The sequence below is a fragment of the Gallus gallus genome, chromosome 21, assembly GCF_016699485.2.
Source record: "Gallus gallus isolate bGalGal1 chromosome 21, bGalGal1.mat.broiler.GRCg7b, whole genome shotgun sequence".
Lineage (NCBI taxonomy): Eukaryota > Metazoa > Chordata > Aves > Galliformes > Phasianidae > Gallus > Gallus gallus.
The window spans coordinates 333,485-354,862 of NC_052552.1; the positions used below are offsets into that span (position 1 = coordinate 333,485).

General features: G+C 47.7%; 1 protein-coding gene and 1 long non-coding RNA gene across 15 annotated transcripts in view; one reads left to right on the forward strand and one right to left on the reverse strand.

Annotated features, from left to right (window-relative positions):
* The window catches only part of CAMTA1 (calmodulin binding transcription activator 1), a 224,029-nt gene that overhangs the window by 29,754 nt on the left and 172,897 nt on the right, over nucleotides 1–21,378 (reverse strand). For all 14 annotated transcript variants that reach the window (XM_040651225.2, XM_040651217.2, XM_040651223.2 and 11 more), the window contains 5 exons: nucleotides 13,275–13,428; nucleotides 7,360–7,500; nucleotides 3,548–5,403; nucleotides 2,304–2,430; nucleotides 1,785–1,919 (listed from right to left, as the gene is read on the reverse strand). In XM_040651225.2, the coding sequence (XP_040507159.1) occupies nucleotides 1,785–1,919; nucleotides 2,304–2,430; nucleotides 3,548–5,403; nucleotides 7,360–7,500; nucleotides 13,275–13,428 (2,413 nt within the window). The remainder of the gene's footprint in view (nucleotides 1–1,784; nucleotides 1,920–2,303; nucleotides 2,431–3,547; nucleotides 5,404–7,359; nucleotides 7,501–13,274; nucleotides 13,429–21,378) is intronic.
* LOC112530153 lies at nucleotides 352–2,750 on the forward strand. The gene is made up of 2 exons (XR_005841389.2): nucleotides 352–1,398; nucleotides 1,630–2,750. It is a non-coding gene; the product is annotated as an uncharacterized LOC112530153 (long non-coding RNA).

The following is a 21,378-nucleotide window of genomic DNA, read 5'->3' on the forward strand; positions in this document are numbered from 1 at the left end:
AAAAGGACGTTGTTTGCTGCTTTCAGAGCACTGTGCACCACGACAGCCTTCTGACAGCTCATGGCTCATGGAATTATTCAGTCTTTTTCCCTGAAGGGCCTCTGCATTGCAGCGGTCCTCTTCCTTTTTCCCCCTGTTAGCGATGCCCTACTTTGTTCACTGCTGCAGTCCCCCTCCCTTCCACCACATCACAGCACTCATGGAAAGCCTGCCCGCTCCCCAGCACACAGACAGCACAAACAGGCAGCACTCAGCCACCTTCTGCAGCTCCTGCAAACCCACCAGCACTGCGGGAACGGCTCAAGAAGAGCTTTAAGATGCAGCCCTTTGCACACCGCGTTGGAGGGGTCACACAATGATCCACACACGCACCGATGAGCAGAGACTGCTGGGCTGTGTGACGGTCCCCGACTCACAGCTACTGACAGAGGAAGCATCTAATTGATGCCTTAATGAGAGCAGCTTTTTCTGCCAAGGCTTCCCAGGCAGAAGGAGGGAGCCCAACAAAATCCCTTCAAACACCGCCCGCCGACATTCATACCCTGCTGGCCTGCATTAAGCTTAGAACTATTCAGTGTTTCTCCCGCTGAAGTCAATCAGTTCCACATATTTGCCAAGTCTGTCAAAGTATACACAGCAATAACAGCCCAGTAACACATTTCAAATCTTTGTAGTTACAGCAATATTTTGAAGTTAAGCTCATATCAAAGCAATATATCCACAGTAGATTTCCCAAAGCATGCAATTCTGTGGTGATTCTGTGACTGAATTGCAGTTGCTACACTGGCAGCTCACAGACAAAATGAGATGAGGTTAATTGACTGAGCAACAAACAGAACCAGCATATTAGCTCATTATTGCTCGTCTTCAGTACGGCCCTGTGCAAACAACTGCTCCCGTGATTTCTTTACTGTAACACCAATATTAGTTTGTCTGAAGACTCAGGATCTGACCCTACCGTATTTGTCTCCTGTACAGAGCAGAGCAAACAGGCACTTAACAAATGGGTCACCTAACACGAACATAAGAACTTTGCTAAGACTGCATAAAATGCAGTGCTGCAGCAGCTGACTCTCTGGTGAAGAAAGATAAAAGCAGTGCTGCTTGTTCTTTTCCACCCTATCATGTCTGTTAACACAAACCATCTCTTTGCCTTAGATCTCCTTGCTCTGAGTTGGAAGCTGCTCCAGCAGTCGCACTCAGGAAGGGAAATGAAGGCCCTGCCCATCTTGTTCAAATCGTCACCTTGACAACTTCTCAGACAAAGAGAAAAATCAATGAATTTCATGCAGTAGTACAGAAATAACAGACCAGCCAGCAGATCTGTCGCCTCCCTGCAGGCCGTGCTGACTCCTCATTTCCTCCAATAGCTTTTAGAAGCAGCACCAGTGGGCACAGGTAAGTGGGGATATTCAGTTCCTCCAGCCCGATGTTCCAGCCTCCCATGTTTTCCTACTACCCTTCTTCCCATCTCTCTCCTCTACAAACTGCATTCTGGGGGTGTGCCCAAACGTAACACTTCCAAGCACAGCTTTCACATAAATCTAAAGCCCACGTTCCCATCTCTCATTACTGACACCAAGTTCAGAGAGTTCTGCTCTGATCACTCGTGTTTTTTTCTGCCAACAGGAAGAGGGCTTTGATTAATGCAGCACTGAGCAACAGACCTTCCCCATGACACAGCCTCAGCCCTCTGCATCCCTCCCCCACACCAGGGGTTGCTCCTCTCATTCACATTTCTACCATTTGGTGAGCTTAGTTAAAGAACATCATGCACTTCTTACCATCCAAAGACAGCCAGTCATGCTGGGAGGAAGGCAGGGTTGGCAGAGCTCTGGCTTTGTATTCAAACACCACAGAATTGGAGATGATCTGATTGTTGAAGGCAACTTGCAAAGTCACGAGCCCAGTGTCATGAGCTAAAAGAGAAGAAGGAGCGGTGAGACAGAGACCTCCCTGCAGAAATGCCCAAGTAGATCCTGTTGGTGAACTCCCCATGGGCAGGCTGACAGCAGATGCAACGAGAGCAGAGGGAGCACTTGGCCATATTTTTCTGACTACACAACTGAAGAGTCCAGAATGTCAATCTGCATTTTAAAACAGGCAGGTTTTAAAACCCATTTAGGAGCCATACAATAGGTTACTTTGGCATGAGGTAGGATCGCACGTGCCCCAAAATTAACCGACTTCACAGCATTTCAAGTAGCAAGCTGGGGCCCAACAATGAGGATCGGTTATTCTGCATATATTGAAAGCCAAGAACTTCCTCTGAAGCCACCAGCTGCAGGAGAGCCATTCCTTACCTGGGCAGTAGCAGCGCAGTACTCCTGGCTGAATTAAAGATGCAGGCACTGAGATCTGATCAAACAGACAGCTGTAATTATTGCTGGCTTCTTGCCATGGACCAGTGATTAGAACTTTCACTCCTCCCTACAATGAACAGAGGGGAGAAAAGGAAGCATCATGAAAAGAGCCCTATCCAGAGAGGACCTTGCACTGAAATGGCTGAACAGCAAACAAAATCACGAGGGCAGATACAGATCCTTGGCACCAGTAGCCACCAACATCCCAGCACTCTGCAGAGCTTGCACATCTCCGTCCACCTGCCCCACCAGGACTGCTCTGCTCACAGCAGCTGCTGCTGCAGCCTCTGGGACACCTCATGGTGTGCCCTTCTTTGGCCACCAAACCTTACACTGTAGGAGAAACACAAACAGTATTCCATAACAGAGCATCTCTGTTTCTCTTCACTCTCTCTGTTCCCTCCTCCTGCTGGCAGTGATACACCTTGCACTTTTACTGGGTATTGAGAACTTGGTTAAAAAAGGAAGCATGATCACACAGGGGTGACCCTGAAGGGGCTGCGCAAAAGCAGGGCTGCAAAGGGGTCCTTCAGCCCCAACTTTAGCAACTTGAGCCTGTCCTAGATCTCTCTCCCTGCCCTGACATGGGTCACAGTGGTGCTGTGTCAGCCATAGGAGCACAAGGCTTTGGCATCCGCCTCTCCTGCTGGTGGGAAAGGCACCAGCTGCATCCAGCACGGACCTGCAGGAGTACAATTGAGTTCCTCCTGCAGTCCTTGTGCCTCCTCCCCGAGGCCCAGCGTGGAGCTGGGCACCACCAGGACATTCACCATGCCGTGATGGGAGTGCTCCTCTTCTGGAGACTGGAAAGCTGTGACAGGACATACATCTGGCATAGGACAAACACCACTTTGCATCATTAGCAAGATCCGCCATACGCAGTTCAGCGCAGTGAGGCTGTGCACAGGAGCACATGAGGCCATCACGTGGAAATACTTGGCCTTTCAATGAAACAAAGCATTTCTGTTCAGACGTTTCTAGGTGAAGAAAGGGCCCTGTCAAGGTGACAGAGTGCTTAATTAAAAATGCACCGAGACATGCAAATGGCCTCGGATGCTCTTTCTTCTAAGAGAAATGTTTTAAAAACCCTGTCAAAGCTGTAACAAGACAGTTCTTGGAGCTGTTATTAACAAAGGAAGTAAGGATAAGGCAGTAAATGTTAAGGAGTAAAAGCCCTAACTTACCTCAGGGTAAGACCATTCTGGTGAATAATCTGTCACCATGAACAAGCGCCCACTCTGCTGTAGCAACCCCAAAGTGCCTTGTGCTGCAGCTGCCGAGACCACCTCAGCCACATGCATGTATGCCATCGTGCTGGCTCCATTCTCTGTGCTGCTGAGCTGCATGTTGGCTTGCTGAGGACTGCAGCAAGGAATGCACATTTCAGCCTGGTTGTAGGTTGTTCTGTTACTGTCTTCAGGCTGAGAGAGTCCGGCACTGTCACCTGACACCAACTGGTGTCCGTAGAGGGCATTGCTCCCACCTTCTACAGATATGAAATCGTTAATTAGATCAGAAAACTGGTTGCTGAAGGAGATGTCAAAGTGGTCCAAGTTAAGCTCCATGTTGGAGGAGTTATTTAAGCTGGGATGGGCCACAGGATAGAGTCCTTGTACCACGTTTCCTTGAAGAATAGGGAGATTGTTCCCATTCCTGATACCTCCATTGGTCTCAGGTTGCAAGTAGTGCTCTGTGCTGCAGGCTTGAAGATCCCCTGATTTAAGTAGATTTTCATTCCCTTCTGCCTGCTGGGAGGTCTCCATGGGAACTTCAGCTTCTGCAGTCATAGCCTGGAAGTTTGCTTGGAACTGCATGAGCTGGAGAGAAGAGGTGGACTCTATTCTGGTTTCCACTGTGCCATTGCAGTTGGAAGTGGTTTGGGATGGGGACTCTGTTTTCACACTGGGGATTCCTATTGTATTCACAAATGAGCCACTTGTGTCATTCAAGTTGTTGTGGGTGTTTTGCTCAAGGGGAAGAGGTTTGCTGGCATCCTGCAGAAAGAAGCTGGGGGAGGGGGTCTGATGAACGTGAGGGCTCTGGACTGTCTGATTGAAGCTGGAAGAATAGTCCTTGTTGGAGTCAATGGCACTGAAGTCCATCTGCTCCAAGGTGGTACTTGGGCTCAGACCTCCTCCAGATGGAAGCAAACCTGAACCAGTAGTGAGGGTGAGAGTGTTAGATGCAGAAGTGGAGGAAAACGCTTCTTTGGACATCTGCTGTTCAAAAGATGTGTCCTCCGTTTTGATTTCTTTTGTGAGGGTTGTATTGAAGTTGAAGCTACGCTCTGTGGTGGGTGACTGCCTTATGTTGGTACTGATGCTGTCACCTTTCATACCTCCTCCACCATAAGTCTGCCCTTGCTTGGGATTATTAAGAAAACAGTCTGGGTCAAAATTCATGGTGGTTTCCGGAATTTTTCTATTTCCATCCAAAGTTGTGGAGAGCACAAGCTCCTCGGAGACGGTGCTGGGTAGCATGGACAAGCTCTCTGAACTGGCCGCTGTTGGAAAAGCAAATTTGTGTCCATCTGAACTCACAGCAAGAACCAGTCCTTGTGCAGCCGCATCTGAGGACAGAAGGTGTTGATTTGGGCCCGAGGTGGGTGACATGGTGTACACAGCTTCACTGGTGACTTCTGACATAAACACCGTGGCACTTTGTGACAGGCTTCCCATGACTGATGCTACAGCCATGCTGGACACACCAGTGACTGCCGGGCTATCCGCCATATCCGGGTCGCTATTTAATCCACTGCTGATGGACACAGGAGAATTCTGGGTTGTGTCAGGGACTTCCACCTGGTTGGTGGAAGAAACCTCAGTACTGTTTTGATGGAGCAACACTGGTTTCGCCACCTTGCCATTCCTCTTCTCCCGGCTGGAGGCCTTGCCGTGACTGTGCTCGTTCTTGCCTTCAGAGACATCGTTATTTTGTACCTCTGAATGAGTGCTGTACCCACCTGTCCTTGGTTCAACCTTTGGTGATATGATGCGATGTTTGGCACTGTTACACTTGTGATGCACACTGCTTCCTGCCCCTGTGCCGGAAAACAACGTTGGTCATTCAGTAAGCACAAAATTAAACCAATGCTGGTTGCATATCTTGTGGCTGTAGTAAAGGAAAGCCATGCTTAGGTGCTTGTGTGAGGGAAGGAGAGAGCCAGCACACGCACTACAGAGCAAGAGGCACTGTGGAAGTAGAAGTAATTTCTTGCTCATGCCAGGTGTGCAGCTCCCCCTCCATCCAACACACAGATCCACTGTGCACAATGAGAAACCTCAGAACATGAACATGTGCACACTTAGCTTCACCACACATAGCACCTACCCTCACCTTACTTCTTCCTGCCCTGGTAACAAATAAAGAGGAAAGGAATCAGCACCTGTGCTAAGCTTCTGAGTTATTTAACGTGCGCAAAGTCCACAAAGCACATCTGTCAGCTATGGCAGATGGTTTCTGCCTTGCAGGCCCTGTTCCTTTTGCACACAGACAAGATCTCTAGCCCTGTGACATGGATGCTCTGCTCTTCTCAATGGCTGATGTCAGATGGTTTGACAGCCACATGGGTTGGATGCTGACTGCTAATCTGGAGGAGACAGATGCCATTTTGTGCCTCATGGGCCTGAATGAAGATGAATATTGCCTTAATTTCCAGGAGACTGGAAATCAGGCAGTCTGAAGTAAACTGTTCTCTCTCAGTAGTGTCCTACCCACAAACTCCAGTGCAAGAATGGCATTTGTTGTATAAAGAACAGCCCAACCATTGAGGTACGCTTCTTTAATTGATTCGTTGTCCCTACAGTGAGGTAAGAGCAGCAATTATTGTGCTGTATAATGACTAATGGGGAAAATAAGCTCCTTGTAGCTAATGGCTACAATTATGAATGCCATCTTCTGGGCAACACAAAGTGTCTGCACAGGCGCTCTAATCTGCCAAACCTTTTGTTCCTTGCCCTTGAAGGGGAACTTCTCTTTCATGTGCTCAAGATTTGAATCAGGTCACTCAAAGTAGTTCAGGACAGCGCTTTTGAGACTAAATGCAGTATTAAATCTCTCTATTCTCCGAGGCATAGAGACCAACAGGAACATGAGAAGCTTTCACACTGCAGTCTTTGCCTGTGACTGCAAGGAACTGGGGATGTGTGTGTCAATGTGCCAGCCTTTACAAAACAAAGTGATACTGTTATGTTAAAAACCATGCGGCAGACTTAGCACAAGACAAAACATCAAAGGGAAGCATAAAAGGATTCGTGTTCAGATCTGCAAGCCTGGATCAAATGCTGAGCCTTCAGGCTTGAATTTTAATCCAAACCCAGGTATTTCAGAGGTCATCATTCTTACTTCAAATCTCGATTGTATAACACAACTGCCCAGAAAGGCAGAAAAAAATAAACCCTTTGAAGCACAGACAGCTTTCCTTTATAAATTTCTCTGAAGACTAATTAATATATGATATATTTCACTTGACCAAAGTAGTAGGAAGGGCTGGCTATAAAGCAGATGAGATGGAAAAATGAATCATTCTGCTTCCTACTTGCTGTGCAAAGCTCTAACGCTCAGGATGCAGTTTCCTGCCATTCTAGTCTCCAAACAAAACCATCTTTAACAGGGGAGAAATCTCTCATGTCTTCATGGTAATTAAATAAAACCTACCTTATAAATAACCACCTGAGCCCACCTTCTCCAGCAAAGCGGGCTGCAGGGCAATGGTTTCTGAGGGTGATGTGGGCAGAACGACAAATTCTGAAGCATGCAGAAGAGAGCACAGCTTTCTAAGCAGATCACAGACAGAGGGCACAGAACAAAGTGCTTGCTGTTTCTTTTCTTTTGAACAGAAACTCCTGATGCATTTTTGTTCATAATCCTCTATTGCCTCTGAACTCATTGGGTCTCAACACTTTACAATACAGTCTTTTCAGCGTTTTAGTGCTGCAAACCCTATTCCAAGCCTGGGTTAAGCTGCAAGCATGCTGTGCCTTCCCGTGGTACTCACCCAAGGTACCAGTGCACAGACAGTTGTGTGTCCGAGGCTGCGGTTTGGTCTGGTGGCTATCGAGGATCTGCTGCACGAGCTGCTCCACTGAGAACCCTGAACTGCTGTTCCCATTGCTGCACGTCCACTTAATACCATGAACTGTGAAGGGAACAGGAAAACACATCAGGCACTTCAAAAACACACCAGGAAACATCAAAAGTCATCCCAAAAGAACAGCAGAAAGCCTTTCCTGCTGATTTCACTCAGAGCTGATAGAGCAACAGGAATGGTTACTGGTTTACCATTCTCTTGGTTTCCTATCCATAGACTTACCAAATGCATTCAAAATCCCAAAAGCAACAGCAGAGTACTTGTGCTTCACTGAAGTGAAACAATGCATTCTAAGGAACGCTTTGGAATCTCTTCTGGTCCTTCTCTACGCAGTGTTAGGGGCACCCTATGGGCACACCCTGTGTGTGCAGTAGGGCTCAATGAAGGCTTTGCCAGGTGCTGGCTGTTGGCAGCACTGTTCCCATGGTGTCCCCCTTCCTGGCAGTTTAGGCTTGAAAAGCTTTTTTTCAGTGCCTTTGTTATACTCCAGAAAAGCAGATTCCTTCTGAAATCTAAAATCCCTAACCACGAAGCACTGCCAAAGTAAGAGAACCACTGACTTCACCTCTCCATTCACAGATCCCTGCATAGCAAAGTCCTCAAACCAATGGCGTGGAATGCTGCCAGCATGCAGGGCCGATCGTCACCTCACAGCCAGGAAGACCTGCAGGCTCTCCATCAGCAAACTGCTTCATGCAAGAAAGAGTCAAATGAGGGCCCATTCATGACACTTACTGACAGCACTGCCACAGAGTAAAGATGGCTTGTGAATGTCCTGTTCTCCTCTTTGGCCCTTCCGTATGTCATAAGCAGCCAGTAGGACAGGGTTCCTGGGTCTGCCTCTCCAACCACCTGTTGCTACACTGCCTCATCACCCGCTGATGTTACATTGCCTCGCAGCATCTCATCTCACTCCAGTTCTATATTAGAGTTTGTATTTTTAGTGTCTGAATGGAGAAACTTGCAGAAATGCTGTAAATAAGGCTTACAAGTATTTTTCCTCCTATCACTATGTAAAGTGTTGCACTTGGTTTAGTAATGAGTCCCTCTATGCTTGCTTGACAACCACATTTATCGTTATTGTACCCAGCAGGTTTTGCTTTATAGTACGTTCACATTTTGCATTTCCTCCTAACGCTCAGTGCCTGTTATCACGTGGAAGGCTCAGTTTATACACGCTTCCTGCTTCAGCTCCTCCACTCCCATCCGTTTTACTATTCTCAATACATTATTCTGTCACAGATGATGTTAGGCTTAACAAGAAATGTTCAAACGGCAGCTTTGCAAAATAAATAAATAAGAACACACTGAGAGATTAAACTGCACTAAAGGTTTTGGAGTACTTTTTTTGGCTACATAAAGTTACCGAACTGTAATTGCTACTGAGAAACTTAGCAGGGTTGTCTCTGGTTACTGCAGAAATCATTTGCTGCAGAAGTGAGCTCAGACGTTGCTGTGTACAGTTCTGTTTTACAGCACTATGTCAGAGTTTGCCCCTCACTATGGCTAAATCCAGCGATGAGCACTGGATTAGCTCTAGTAATCTAGCCCATAACCAGATGAGCATCAAAGGGAGCAAACCTGATAAATGCTCGCATCTCGTGGTTTGTGCATTCACAATGCTTCCTGCTGGACCCAAATCAAGCTGTGAGCTGGAAGCTAAGAAGCAACAGATAGCTTTATGGCTGGATACCTACAGTACCATGCCTATCATTTTCAGGTCCTTGCACTGCAACAAAGCTCCATCGTGGGCCTATTGCAAGAATCAAGCAGAAGCCAAAGCTTTTGATGTTCCCGAACCTATGTATAACATTCACAAAGTTGTTCTCCAAACAATGAGTCTTCTTGAGAACATCCTATCCTTCATTCAGTCTTTTCCACGGTCTCCATGCTGTCCACACAGCTATCTGTTCCCTACAGCTCAGCTGCTGATCCTTTGCCTCTTTCTGACAATAAGGGTCTGTCATTTGCGTTCTGAATAACGATGCTGCTGCCTGCATGGAGCAGGTGAACACTTCATTAGATTTATCCCTTCACATCTGGACACCCACATACAATTCAGTTTTGATTTTCTGGCCCTCCTCTTCCCCCATCTATTGCTTGCATGGCAAGATTTCCCGGCCTCACTGCTGGGAATGCAGGTGAGCTTGCATTGACCTTTTCTTAATGTCGTTTCCTGAGTTTGCACGTCTCTGTACAGAAGGTTCACTCTCAGCCGTTCCTTAAAGTCCTCCTTGAACGCCCGCTCACATGCAATATTTAACAGCTAATGGGAGGCGGCACTGAGCCCCAGAATGGCTGAGCTTGGAGGGACCTCAGAGGGCGTCGAGCTCCAACCCCGCTGCCGTGGGCTGGGTTGCCACGCACGTTACGTGCACGCGGTTCAATTACCCTCAGAGAGGGCCGTTGGGGTGCCGCTCTCCCCCCGCTCACAACGACATTTGCACGCGGAAACGTTCGCACGCAGCCGCGCGGAGTTCGGGGCTGCTCCCCGCGCCAGCAGAGCCGAAGCAGTGCCCCGGCCGGCCGCCAGGTGGCAGCACGCCACAAGGAACGGGGCGGCCCGGCCCGCACGGGCTCCTCCATCCGCGTCACGTTGGAGGATTCTCGGGATGCGATTCTCCACGCGGATCTTCAGCTCCGTTGGTAAAAACCCGTCTGGGTGCGCTCTGCGAGAAGCGGGGGTTGGTAAATAGGTCATGGGAAGCTTCAGCTACCATAGGGGGTCATGTCACAGCTCCGACAAATGGATGGGAAATGGTGAAACTCATCCTTGATAACACAACTAATCTTTTAAGCATAAATGATCCTCACCTGCTAATGAAATCAGATATAAGTTTAAGTCAGCCTAGAAAAAAAACCAACCATGCAACAAAAACCCAACAACTCAATTCTTCAACTCACATCTGTGCCAATTACCACTATTCAGACTCCACGCTGGGCTCTCAGCGCCCTCCCTCCCATCTGCAGCAGGGATGCGCTTTCAGGTCACCTCCACGGGTCTCCCGCTGCTTCACTGATGCCCACAGAACAGCCACTGGGGACTCCGGGAGATGAGAGATGCCCAAAGGCATTAAGGTTCAACCAGCACCACATGGAACCTCCATTGCCTCAGCTGAGGCTGCATGCCTGCAGTGGGAGCAACCCGTCTGCAAGCAGCAGAGGAATGAAACAAGTATATTTTGGGGGGAAAGAAAGACAGCTCTTACCAACAGTGGATGTGAAACCAGGATGGCAAAGTAGCACCGGCTGCAAGTCTGAAACACACTTTGACAGCTGAGGGACAAGAAAGGCAGAAGGGGATGATGTGGAGAACCCTCAGTACGAGCTGGCTGACAACCTGCTGATCATAGGGAGCTCATATACTGAATTCAGTTGTGCTGAACTCTGCATTTGGCTTTTACCACCAGATGCCTGGAAGGACATCTGCTGATCTGTTCAGAGACATCTCATAGCAAGATTACAGCAGGGCACAAGGGGAGGAAAACAGGAAAGCATCTCACAGAGGCCCGCTCCTCCCATCAGGCACGCTGAGCACTCACTCCTGTCTCTGACAAAGACACGAAATTTCCACACATTGCCAATTATTCATTTTGCACAAAAGTCCTGAAAGGTGCCTCCCAAATTAAGAGCTGAATGCTGCCACTGACCTTGGATGAGGAAGAAGCATTGTGCCTAAAGGCAGACCCAGCATCAGCTTCTCCTAATTCTGGGACATCCATTGCCTGAAACAGGATGCAAAAATCTCCCCGCAGATACAGCACTGAGCCTCAGACCTTGGAGCACAGCCTGGCTACTCCACCACTACCCTGTACTGAATGTGAAAGCCTTAAGGAAACAAATCAACAGGAAACCTCACACAACTTCAAAGCCTGGGGGGATAAAACAAACTGAGCCACAACACGGGACGTGCAGGAAAGGTGAGCGCTCACAAAGTCACTGACAGATGAGCTTTAAGGCAGAGAAATTTGGAAACATCAGGCAATCAAACTGAAGTCTTTGAAAGAATGTGATTGATGCGAAAAGGCAATGAAACCAATATGCTTGGCTCCGAAATTTCATGGCACACCCAACAGTGGAGAGATCTGATGGCTTCTTGGCGAGCAGCGTCCCTCTGTGTTCTCTGAGCAAGGCTATCTGTGTCCTCCCTACGTCTGATCAGAATGCAGTGCTTTTGTAGTAGCTGCATTTCTAAGGATGTGCTTCCCTGGATACGTATCCATAAACAGAGACGTGCACTTGCATACATACTCTGAATAATTGTGCGGAATTTCACTCTTCCCTCCTGAGACATAAAAAAGCCAAGTGTTATTAAATTTACAGCCAGTTTGCTGTAGTTTCCACATAATTTTCTTGATGCACTGCAAGCTTCTTTTTTTTTTTTCCCTTCCTCTCCCCCAGACAGGCTGCTGCTTCCCCTCCTGTTTAACGTTAGGCTCTTGTTCGGTCTCAGCTGTCCTTTCAACATCTTGGATTTCTGGCTAAGGTTTATTGGTCCCAGGGCAGTATTCTGTTTAGCAAACGTGTTGGGGTTTTTTTCTCTTTTCTGCTTGTTTTCTCACCTTCAACTTTGCATGGAAAAGAAATACAGGGGAGCAAAAAAGAAATGGGGCTGTTGTTTGCATGAGGAAATTGCCTTGCTTCTGTACCTCGGGCAGCTGTGAGAAAGTGGAATTGGTTGGTGAGGTGAATGGCATTTACAGTAGTGGGCACGAAACCAACATCAGCTGGGGAAGGGGTGAGGGACAGAAGCAGACACGGTACCATTGCTTCAGATGTAAACACCTCGATTTGGTACTGCAGCTCCTGCAATTAATGTTCTCTCAATTAGAGACCCCCCTTTATGCCTAGTCTGTCTTTCATTGCAGAACTCCACATGCATTTTCAGACATATTTTCCAAGGGAAGATATACCCACACAATATCAGTGATGCTTTAGAAAATACTGTGCTTCAAGGTGGATGCACGAGGTGCACAGAGTTGCAGTGTGCAGGACACGTTTCCTGGTCACTCTACACCCCTTAGCAGCCTTCCTTTTACATTGCAGAGTTTAGAATAGTACTAAATGATATCCACCCTGAAATACATCATATCCACTGCTTTTAGAGATGGGCTTAAGAGAAATTCCTGAAACCTAAAACTGGGCTTTCAAGAACAAGCTTAGGCTTCCAACCACATTGCACAGGGGAGCTGGGCAGTAGATTATGACAAATCCTCATCCCGTGGGTGACTGCACCAAAGTTCTGCATCACCAAAGCATCTGAATCCAGTTTTGTTGTGCAGTGGATAGGATGTAGGTCTATTTTAAGAGGAATTTCCCTTTTACAGTTGGCACTTGAAAGGCACCTCACAGCAGGTATGCCTTGCTGATACTCAGCTCCACAGAGCCCTTCTGTAAATGGCAGCAACCAGTTCCGATCTGACACAGAACAGCACAAACACAGAAGGCCCTTCAGGGAACTCGATTTGCTGATACTGAGGCTCTTTGTGAGTAGATACATAGAAATGGCACGTGAAAAACATAAGACTGCAGGTATACTTTTGCCATAGCATAGAGTGTGCTGAGGGGAACTTAACCATAATCCCATAATTCTGGGACAGTCTAGGCAGCTCTCATAGCATGTAAATGGGTTCTCAGTAAAAACCTTAATGTGGAAAGAATTGACAGCTGACACATGGATAAGATACACCAGGAAGGAAGTGCATGCAGATGCAAGTCGAGTTTGATGGTGGCAGATGACTCCTTCAGAGAGGTCAGCGGCAGGGAGAGGCACTGTACTCTCAGTTAATCATCCAAGGAGAAGAAAAGCCCCAGATACTCACACATGGGTTTGAGCTGTCCAATGAGTTCCTCTTTTGTCCATTTTGCCCATTCTTTCTTGTCTGTATTTATTGAGCACAAGATGGGGCCGCAGGGTTTTCCACAGTCCTCAATGGCAGGAACGTTCAGGTAGTGCACCAACACGATGTCTGGGTTCTGCAGGGAGAGCAGAGAACACAGGTTATGTAGTTGGACCTCTACCTGACTTGGTGCTCTCTGGATGCTTTACTTTCCTAATGAAAACGAGGACAGAGAGCATCGTTAGGCTCCAGGATGTATTGGGTTCCACTGAGATCAGAGCTGCTCCTGCAAAAGATATGGAAAAAGTCCCAGTCCGCAGCAGATGATTTCAGATACACGGAGGTTCACCTGAGAGCACCAATAACAGCCGCACTTCAGTGCAGCTGCAGAAAGAGGGAGGGAAGAGGTTAGTTAAAGAGGCTACGGTGCGGCTGAGCGCCGCCGAGGTCCTTCTCAGACCAGCCTACAATTCCTGGTCGCCTGAAGGATTTGCAGTCTGCAGAAGGTTGGGGCTGGAGGAGACGGCGTCCCCTGCAGGACGGCCGCAAACAAATTCAGGAGCGGCTGCGGGGCGGCTCCTCCCGCGGGGCTCCTCAATGCTCCGCTCTCTTTCCCAGCGCAGCTTCTTACGGGAGCTGAGGGAAGGGAAGGAAACGCACCGCTGCTCCGACGCGCTGCAGCGCCGTCCCACCGATAGGGGCGATTCAACGGAGCTCAGCAGCGCGTTACCACAGCGCCGGGAAATGAATCATCCGACAACAGCAACAGACGCAACTTAGCCAGCTTCCCAACAGCATCCCTGGGATGCCGTGCAATAGATAATAACGAGATTGAGAAGCCGGCTTCTTTCCCTTAAGTCATTTACTCCTAAGTTCACAAACTTAAATGACTGCTTTGGAATTATTTATACAAATAAATAGGATAATGGTGTAATTAAAACTCTAACGTTCCATTAATTATGTTAGAGCCCCATTCTGAGCAGTGCTGGGAACACGATCCATCATTTGCTTGCAGAGGGTGTGCAGATGGGAGCACTCAGCTCTGAAACCCACAGAGGTGGAGCTCAGCGTGGAGGGACCCGGCCAAGGAGAGGCTGAGCAGCACCGGAGCACAGCGGGACGCCTCAGAGCACGGCTGTCCTCGTGTGCAATTCAGACACGAGCCAGGCAATAAAAACGATTACCTGTACACCCAAATAGTCTCCATCAGCTAATTTAACTTAATTAGTGATTTAGATGATGAAGTAATAAAAAGTAACGCGCTTCAGAGGTTCAATAGAAAGACATCTCTGCACTCAGGGAAGTTGTGAAGAGCAGAAGGACACGGGGCTGCAGGGCAGTGCAGCTCTGTGCAGTGTGCTGCCACTGCTTCAACGTGCTGCAGTGTTCATCCCCAGCTCAGGATGGCAAAGCTTTCCACCCTTGCTGCAGCAGGACTAAGTGGGCTGCAGCAGTGCGCTGCCGCTTGACTTTGTATAACGAGACATTAAAAGCATATAAAATAAACACAGAGCCAACAGGTTTGTTCACAGTGTCCATATCTAAAACTCGGCTGCAAGGTTGGCATGTCCCACACAGTTCCCACATTTTGCCTGTGTGCATGCACGCCTGTAGATAAGAAACTGCTGAGACATCATATCACTCACAATTTTGCTCTGAATCAAGCCTCACGCTTGTCCCCATTGAACTGGCTTGCTCTGAGTACACCAAACCTGCTCTGTCCATAGCGAAGGTAACTGCCATGCAGGAAACGTGCCAGCACGTGGATGTGCATCTCAGAAACCCTGCAGCTGGGAGGCAGGGAAGCCTTGCAGGAAACCCTCAGACAGACACTGCAGGCTGGAAATGTGCCCGTCAGAAAGCTGTCAGTGATTTCATTCACGCAGCCTCAGCAGAGCTACTCGGCTTCCCCCAGATCAGATGTAAAGTTGTGGCCATCTGTCCCCAAACTGGGCACGCCTGCTTGGCACGCTGAGCCCCAAGGCATCCTGTCCTCCTCCTGAGGGTCATGGAAGGACTTGTCCCAGTACTCCTGGCATGGTAGGATAGGCAGAAGTCAGTGCATGAAATGGTTAAAAACACAAAAAGCTGCTAGTTTTGAAAAAGAAAAATGCTGCTGTAACATCTGTCTGACTCTAGTTTGCAGCTTCATCAGTACTAAGTGGTCAATAAATCAGACTGGCGTGGCGTTACCTTTCTTCTATGGCTTAACCATTAATCTAGTGCCAGTTCTTATGAAAAATGAAGGAGGAAAAAATATCTTATAGTGAAAATGTATACATTATCCAGAAAGTAATAATAGCATGTAATGGTGCTGCAGACCTCCCAGCATGATTGCTGGAGCAGAGAGGCAGCCTCTCTGTGCTACCCACTCCGTGCCATTTAAATTAACCAAGTAAATCAGCTATTGTTTGTTCCACCAGCCCTTCTTGTTTTTGGTGTTAGCAGAAACACAGAGCTGGAACAAGAAAGCCTTTTCTAGCCCCAATACTGTGGCAGACAAGCAGCACAGAAATGCAAAGAAAAGCACATCCAGCTCCTAAGGGGATGGATAACACCAGGACAAAGAGAGGACAGGAACCAACAGCTCAAGGCTAAATCTCAGTGGCAGCACCCTCCAAACCACCAATGATCACAGCTGAAAAGACTTCATTTGGAGAAACACCTCTGAGCTGAGGGACAGTTCTGCAACTGTACTCCATGCTAGAAGAACAAAAGGGAGCAAAACTCCCTTCTGGAGTGCTGGTTTCTGCGCAATACAACCACCACTTAAAGCAGAAACTAAAAGAGAACATCATCCATGGAATTTGTTGCATAATTGCCTGCTTTGAGTGAATTCAAGTATTATAACTTCCCACTGGTTTCACCTCCGAAATTACAAAGAGGGTTTTTCTTTTCTGATGGCTGTTTGTGAAGTTTGCTCTGTATTCCTCAAAATACACAAAGTATTCCCAACTTGCAGGGAAGACAATTCTCATCCATCACTGCGGGACAGACCGGCTCACCACCGAGCAGATTATCACCCAGGAGACACAATGCAAAAGGTCTCTGCAGTTGGAGAGGCGACCGTTACACAATGCTGCACCATCCCCAGAGATACTGAGAAAACCTGCTTATATTCTCTCTATAGAACCTAAAAACAAACACACAAAACAACCTCCAGAAATACTGAGATACAGATGATAGATTCGTCTGCTATCTATTAACAGAGTTTCCTCTCAACGCTTTGCAGGCAGAGCTGGGGACAGCTGGAGCTTAAGGCACACGGGGCACAGCAGACATAGAAGGAATGCAGAGAGGCTGCCATGCTGGCTTTAGACAAGACTACTGGCTTAATACCACCACTTTCTTCCTCCTTGAACTAATTTCCCATTGAGGTCTTGCTATGGAAGGCAACCTGGCAGTCGGTGCATTAGAATACATTGATCTTTCATTGCAACAGCAAAACTGAAAAGGTTCCAACAGAACTGCCCAGAAATCCCATCCCAGCACTTCTCCCAGACCCTCACATTAAAACCTTTGGAGATACTTTGTTTAAATCAACTCATTTCTGAGATGAGAAGCTGGCAATGGGCTGATGCAGCTCCAGGTACCACAGACAAGGAAACAAACTGTGAAGGGCTTTGGAGGTCTGACAAATGGTTTTGGACACTCAGGTAATTGTAAGACTGAGTTCCCCTACAGCTGTTCTAAGGGAATCAAGATTTCATAGGGCTGTATGTTTTATAACATGCTCCCCGGTTCCTCTTTAATACCTTGGTAAGGGAAGATAAAGTGTAATCAGGAAAGTAATTGCACTGTTCTGCAATTTATGTCTCAACAGAACGAGGAGGGGGCACAGAGCCACTGCAGGGCAGAGCTGGATTAGAAGAACACAGCCCTTCCCAAACGCTTACCAACACATCACCAACTGTGATCTATTCTAAAGCATGTTACACACAAAGAGCTGCCTTTGAGTTCTCCCGGGGATCACATTTCCTTAATCTGCACTTTGAATGTAAGAAAACGGAGTGCTGCAATTCCACGGCCTCCGAAGTTCCCAGCAGAAGTAGTTTGAGTTGTCTGGGCCCTTTCAGAACAGCTCCTGTGCTGTTACGAAGTATAACAGAAGATGGTTCTGCACAACCAGCAGTGCAAACTGCCAGAAAAGAAGAGGTACTGCACTTTATCACACAGGTGTTACCCCTCCAGAGCCGACGGGGACAGGAGAGTTCTGCTGAGATCTTTAAGGTCCCCTCCAACCTCAGACATGCTGTGATCCTATGGGAAATACCTCAGCCCCGGGCTGTGGCTGCAGTCAGGGCACTGCAGATCCTCAGAAGCAAAGCCAACTTGCAGGGATTCCCTGCAGCTCCGGGCAGAGCTCACAGCTCACGTTCTGCCTCTGGGAACTGGGAGACACAGCTCAGTTCTGCTCTGCCGCTGCAGGAACAGCTTCCCCATGCACCACGTCAGCACCAGCCAAGGCTGTCAGCCCAGCCTATAAGACGTAAATATTCAGACAGCAAATATGATTCAGCAGCGCCAACTTCTTTTCAGACTCACCCTGCAGAAGATCCACTTCTGCATGCAGACTATTCCCCCTATGAAATGAGGAACACGAGACAGAGATCCCCGTGCTGACATTCCTAAGGGCTTCGTTTTCATCATCCAGAAGCACAGAATCTCCTCCTCCTCCCTCTGTTCCTGAAGCAATCTCTGTGTGTGAGTTCAGCCACCACATTTCAAACAGAGCTAAACTGCAAATGCTTCCAGCCTCACCTTCCAGAAATGCCAGCACTACGAAGCCTGCCTCCAGTGGCTCCTACCCTTTCCAGCTACCCCAACCCAGAGATGCAATCATAGCTGTTCTGAAATAAAAAAATGTAGATTTCAAAGCTCTCCTGACATTCACTGAGCACTTCTTAAACAAGTTTTAACAACAGAATGCACTGCTTCCAGTTCTGTTTTGAATGCAGATGGCGCCGTTTTTTCTCTGATGGTCTCATTTGCCTCAATAACCCTATTAACTTTTAAATATTAATGCACTTCTATGAATTAAGAGCAGTTCAATGTGTACCTGAAGATATATACACACATTTTAAATGGTGCTGTTGTAGGCAGACCAAGAAATAGCCTCAGGAGGAGCACCCAGAGCTTACAATAAAGCCTTCCCTCCAGAGAAATGCTGCCCCCAGTGCCGTTCCTAAAGCATCACTGAGCTCAAAGCCACTTTTGCATGTATGCAAATGTTTCAAGAGCATTTGGAAGCCAACTGTCCCTCCAAAACCGTATACGCTCTGCAGCAGCAGCACATGAGTCTCAGTGCATAGGAGCAGAGGTAAGATGAAGGATTTGCCCCAGGGTTTGTATGGCAGAAGACAAGCAGCTCCACATTTCACAGGGTGCCACAGACTCCCTGCCCCACACAGCTCTGCTCACACACCGCTATCAGAGGATGCATCACCTCAATGCCTGCCTGGAGCAATGGCACATAAATGCATTTAATGCTCCATGCTGCCTGCATGGTACAAAGTAGCCAATGAGTCCCTTTTATTTTTATACTTTGGTCAGGCTCTGAAGGCGCTGTCATTTACAGCTTCTTTAAATTTGTTACCTTTGATATCAGTGACTGGTAATACAATTCCCAGGGGAAGAGCATCAGTAACGTTCACAGCACTTTCATAATGTTTGCTTTGATTGTCCTGCGATATTTTTGTCCCTATGGCGTAACCCTTATGGCACCGCTATATAACACAGAGTTTAACACAGAGTTTACCCATTGGAAGTCCTGTTGTGCCTTTGTAATCTTTCTAGACAAAAGTAAAGCCCAGTGTCAAGGAGCCCAAAGTCCTCCTTTGTGGTACATACTTTCCATTTTAGAGTCCAACTTTACTTTGTATCAAAGGTTCAGGTAAATAAATGAAGAGTTAAATGAAAGATGCAATGGAGCCCAGCGATGTGCCACCCAGATTGAAGATGTCACTACAGAGCAAGACCAGGACAGGTAGCAGTGATGGGCCAAACTGCAATGCCAAAGAGCTGCTGTCCCTTTCTCAAGGTGGAAGTCCTTCCAATTGCTGGCTTTCACTTGTTAGGCATGCTGTCCTAAAAGGACTCACAGCAACCAGCAGGGAACTGATGGAGCACTTAGATTGGAAACATTGAATCCTAGCACAAAGAAGTATCAGACTTGAATTTCTTCTGAATTACAAGAGAAAAACTATTAGATACCCTTTCTTCTTCAGTATCACTCAGAAGTCTTGCATTTCCCCAGACTGAAGAGATTAACAAACAGAGATTAGCATCTAAGAGCTCCTGCTGTAGGCTGTTAGACTGAATGCAGCTCTCCGGGCTTCCTGTATGTATTTCTAAGACTCCCAAGTGGATGCCTTGAAATCTTAAAAGGAAATGTGAACCTCATCAAAGCTTTGTTACGCTGCTCTGACCTGGTGAGGAGAGCAGTATTCTCCTTATCGGACCTTTTCAAGGGCTTCGAGTCCTTTATAGTCGCATTGGCTCTTGGTCTTTGGGGTTTGCTTTAGGAAGATCTCTAGTATTTCTGATCAGATTTTGTTTCTCTATTCCACGTAAGAGAGCAAACACAAAGAATTATCTAAGTGTATCATCCCAGGCTATAGGAGCACACTGAGGAATTCCCAGCACAGGCTCCCAGTTCCCATGCAGCATGATCCACTGACAGCTATGCTTGCCAAGTAGGCAACACTGACAATCATTTAATACTACAGCACTCAGCAGCAAGATCAGCCATGGGCTCGGTCTGTGGGCCTGACGCATCTGCCATTTTCATCAAGGGTGGGGAGTAAGCCCCAGAGCACTGGGAAGCATATACTACTGTAATTAAATAAGGAGAGTCATGCCCCAAACAACAACAAATAAATAAATAAATAAAAACCACTGGAGTTACTTTCAAAGGAAGATGATAAATAATCCAGAAGACAATCTGTTCTAGGTTCCCCTGCTGTACTTTATGATTAGTTGGGAATACAAAGTTACCCAACACCAAGCTTGCACGTTAAGCTGAACACTGCTGCATGCTGGAGCTTCTCAGAGTGAGGGGTCCCCTGAAGTCCCAGGGAAGCCTTTAGGCTTCAGCTGCTGAACTCACCACCAAGAGGCACCTCGCAATGGTTTGGGCCTTCTACTGATGGCAGTGCAGGTGCTGAACTCCCAGGGCTGTGAACAGGACACGGTGTGCCTGCAGAAACACAGCTCTCAGCAAATGCTTCCAGCAGCCAAATGCTCCGCTCCACGGGGAGCTGTGCCACCTGGGCCACCAGGAGGTTCAGGAACTGGGAGGATAGGGAAGTTCTGGTCCTCGGTGCATTTCTTTCCCTGGAAGAGCTAGAACACTATCACAGAAGCCTCATCACAGAAAACAGGTGACACAGTATTAATGCCAAACATACTCTAACGAATATTAACATTTTCATAAAGCTACAGTGTCACTGTGCTCCCTTCCAGGAATGCAATTCTATGGCTCTATGACCTACCAGCACTTCCCAGAGGACAAACAGCTCCAGTCCACACCTCACACCTCTGCTACACTCAGAGATTCCCTTCCCAACTCCTTTTTACCTGCAATCAGATCTTTCCCAGACATAGAGGGCTGTCAGACATTGTGAGAACTGAATGGTGTGCTGGATATCAAGCCCTGTCCTGCCTCAGACTCCCAGGGTAGAACAAGGAAGTTGGCTGCCAACGATACTGTTGTCATTATTTGCAGTGGGCAGAAGAGGTGCTGCTACAGCCCGACTACAGCAAAGTCATCCTCCAGTGTAATACATCAGTCTCAAATCCACTGCATTGGAGCGGCCTGGTGACTTTCTAGCAGAGGACAGGACACCGATAACCTCAAGGGCCACGTTATTTAAACAGAAGAAGGTAAGCTTTGTTTAGCCCTTGGGCTCAGGTTGAATGCATGACAGATGTTGAAGCTGTGACCAATTAGATTTTTAAGCAGTGAGAGCACATTCATCAGGTATGAAGCATTGCAGGCTGCGGCACCACCAGCTTCGTGCTGGCCAGGTGCTGGGGAGGGAGCAGTGTGCAGGGCTGGGATGTGGGTCTCTGCTTCTCAGCAATC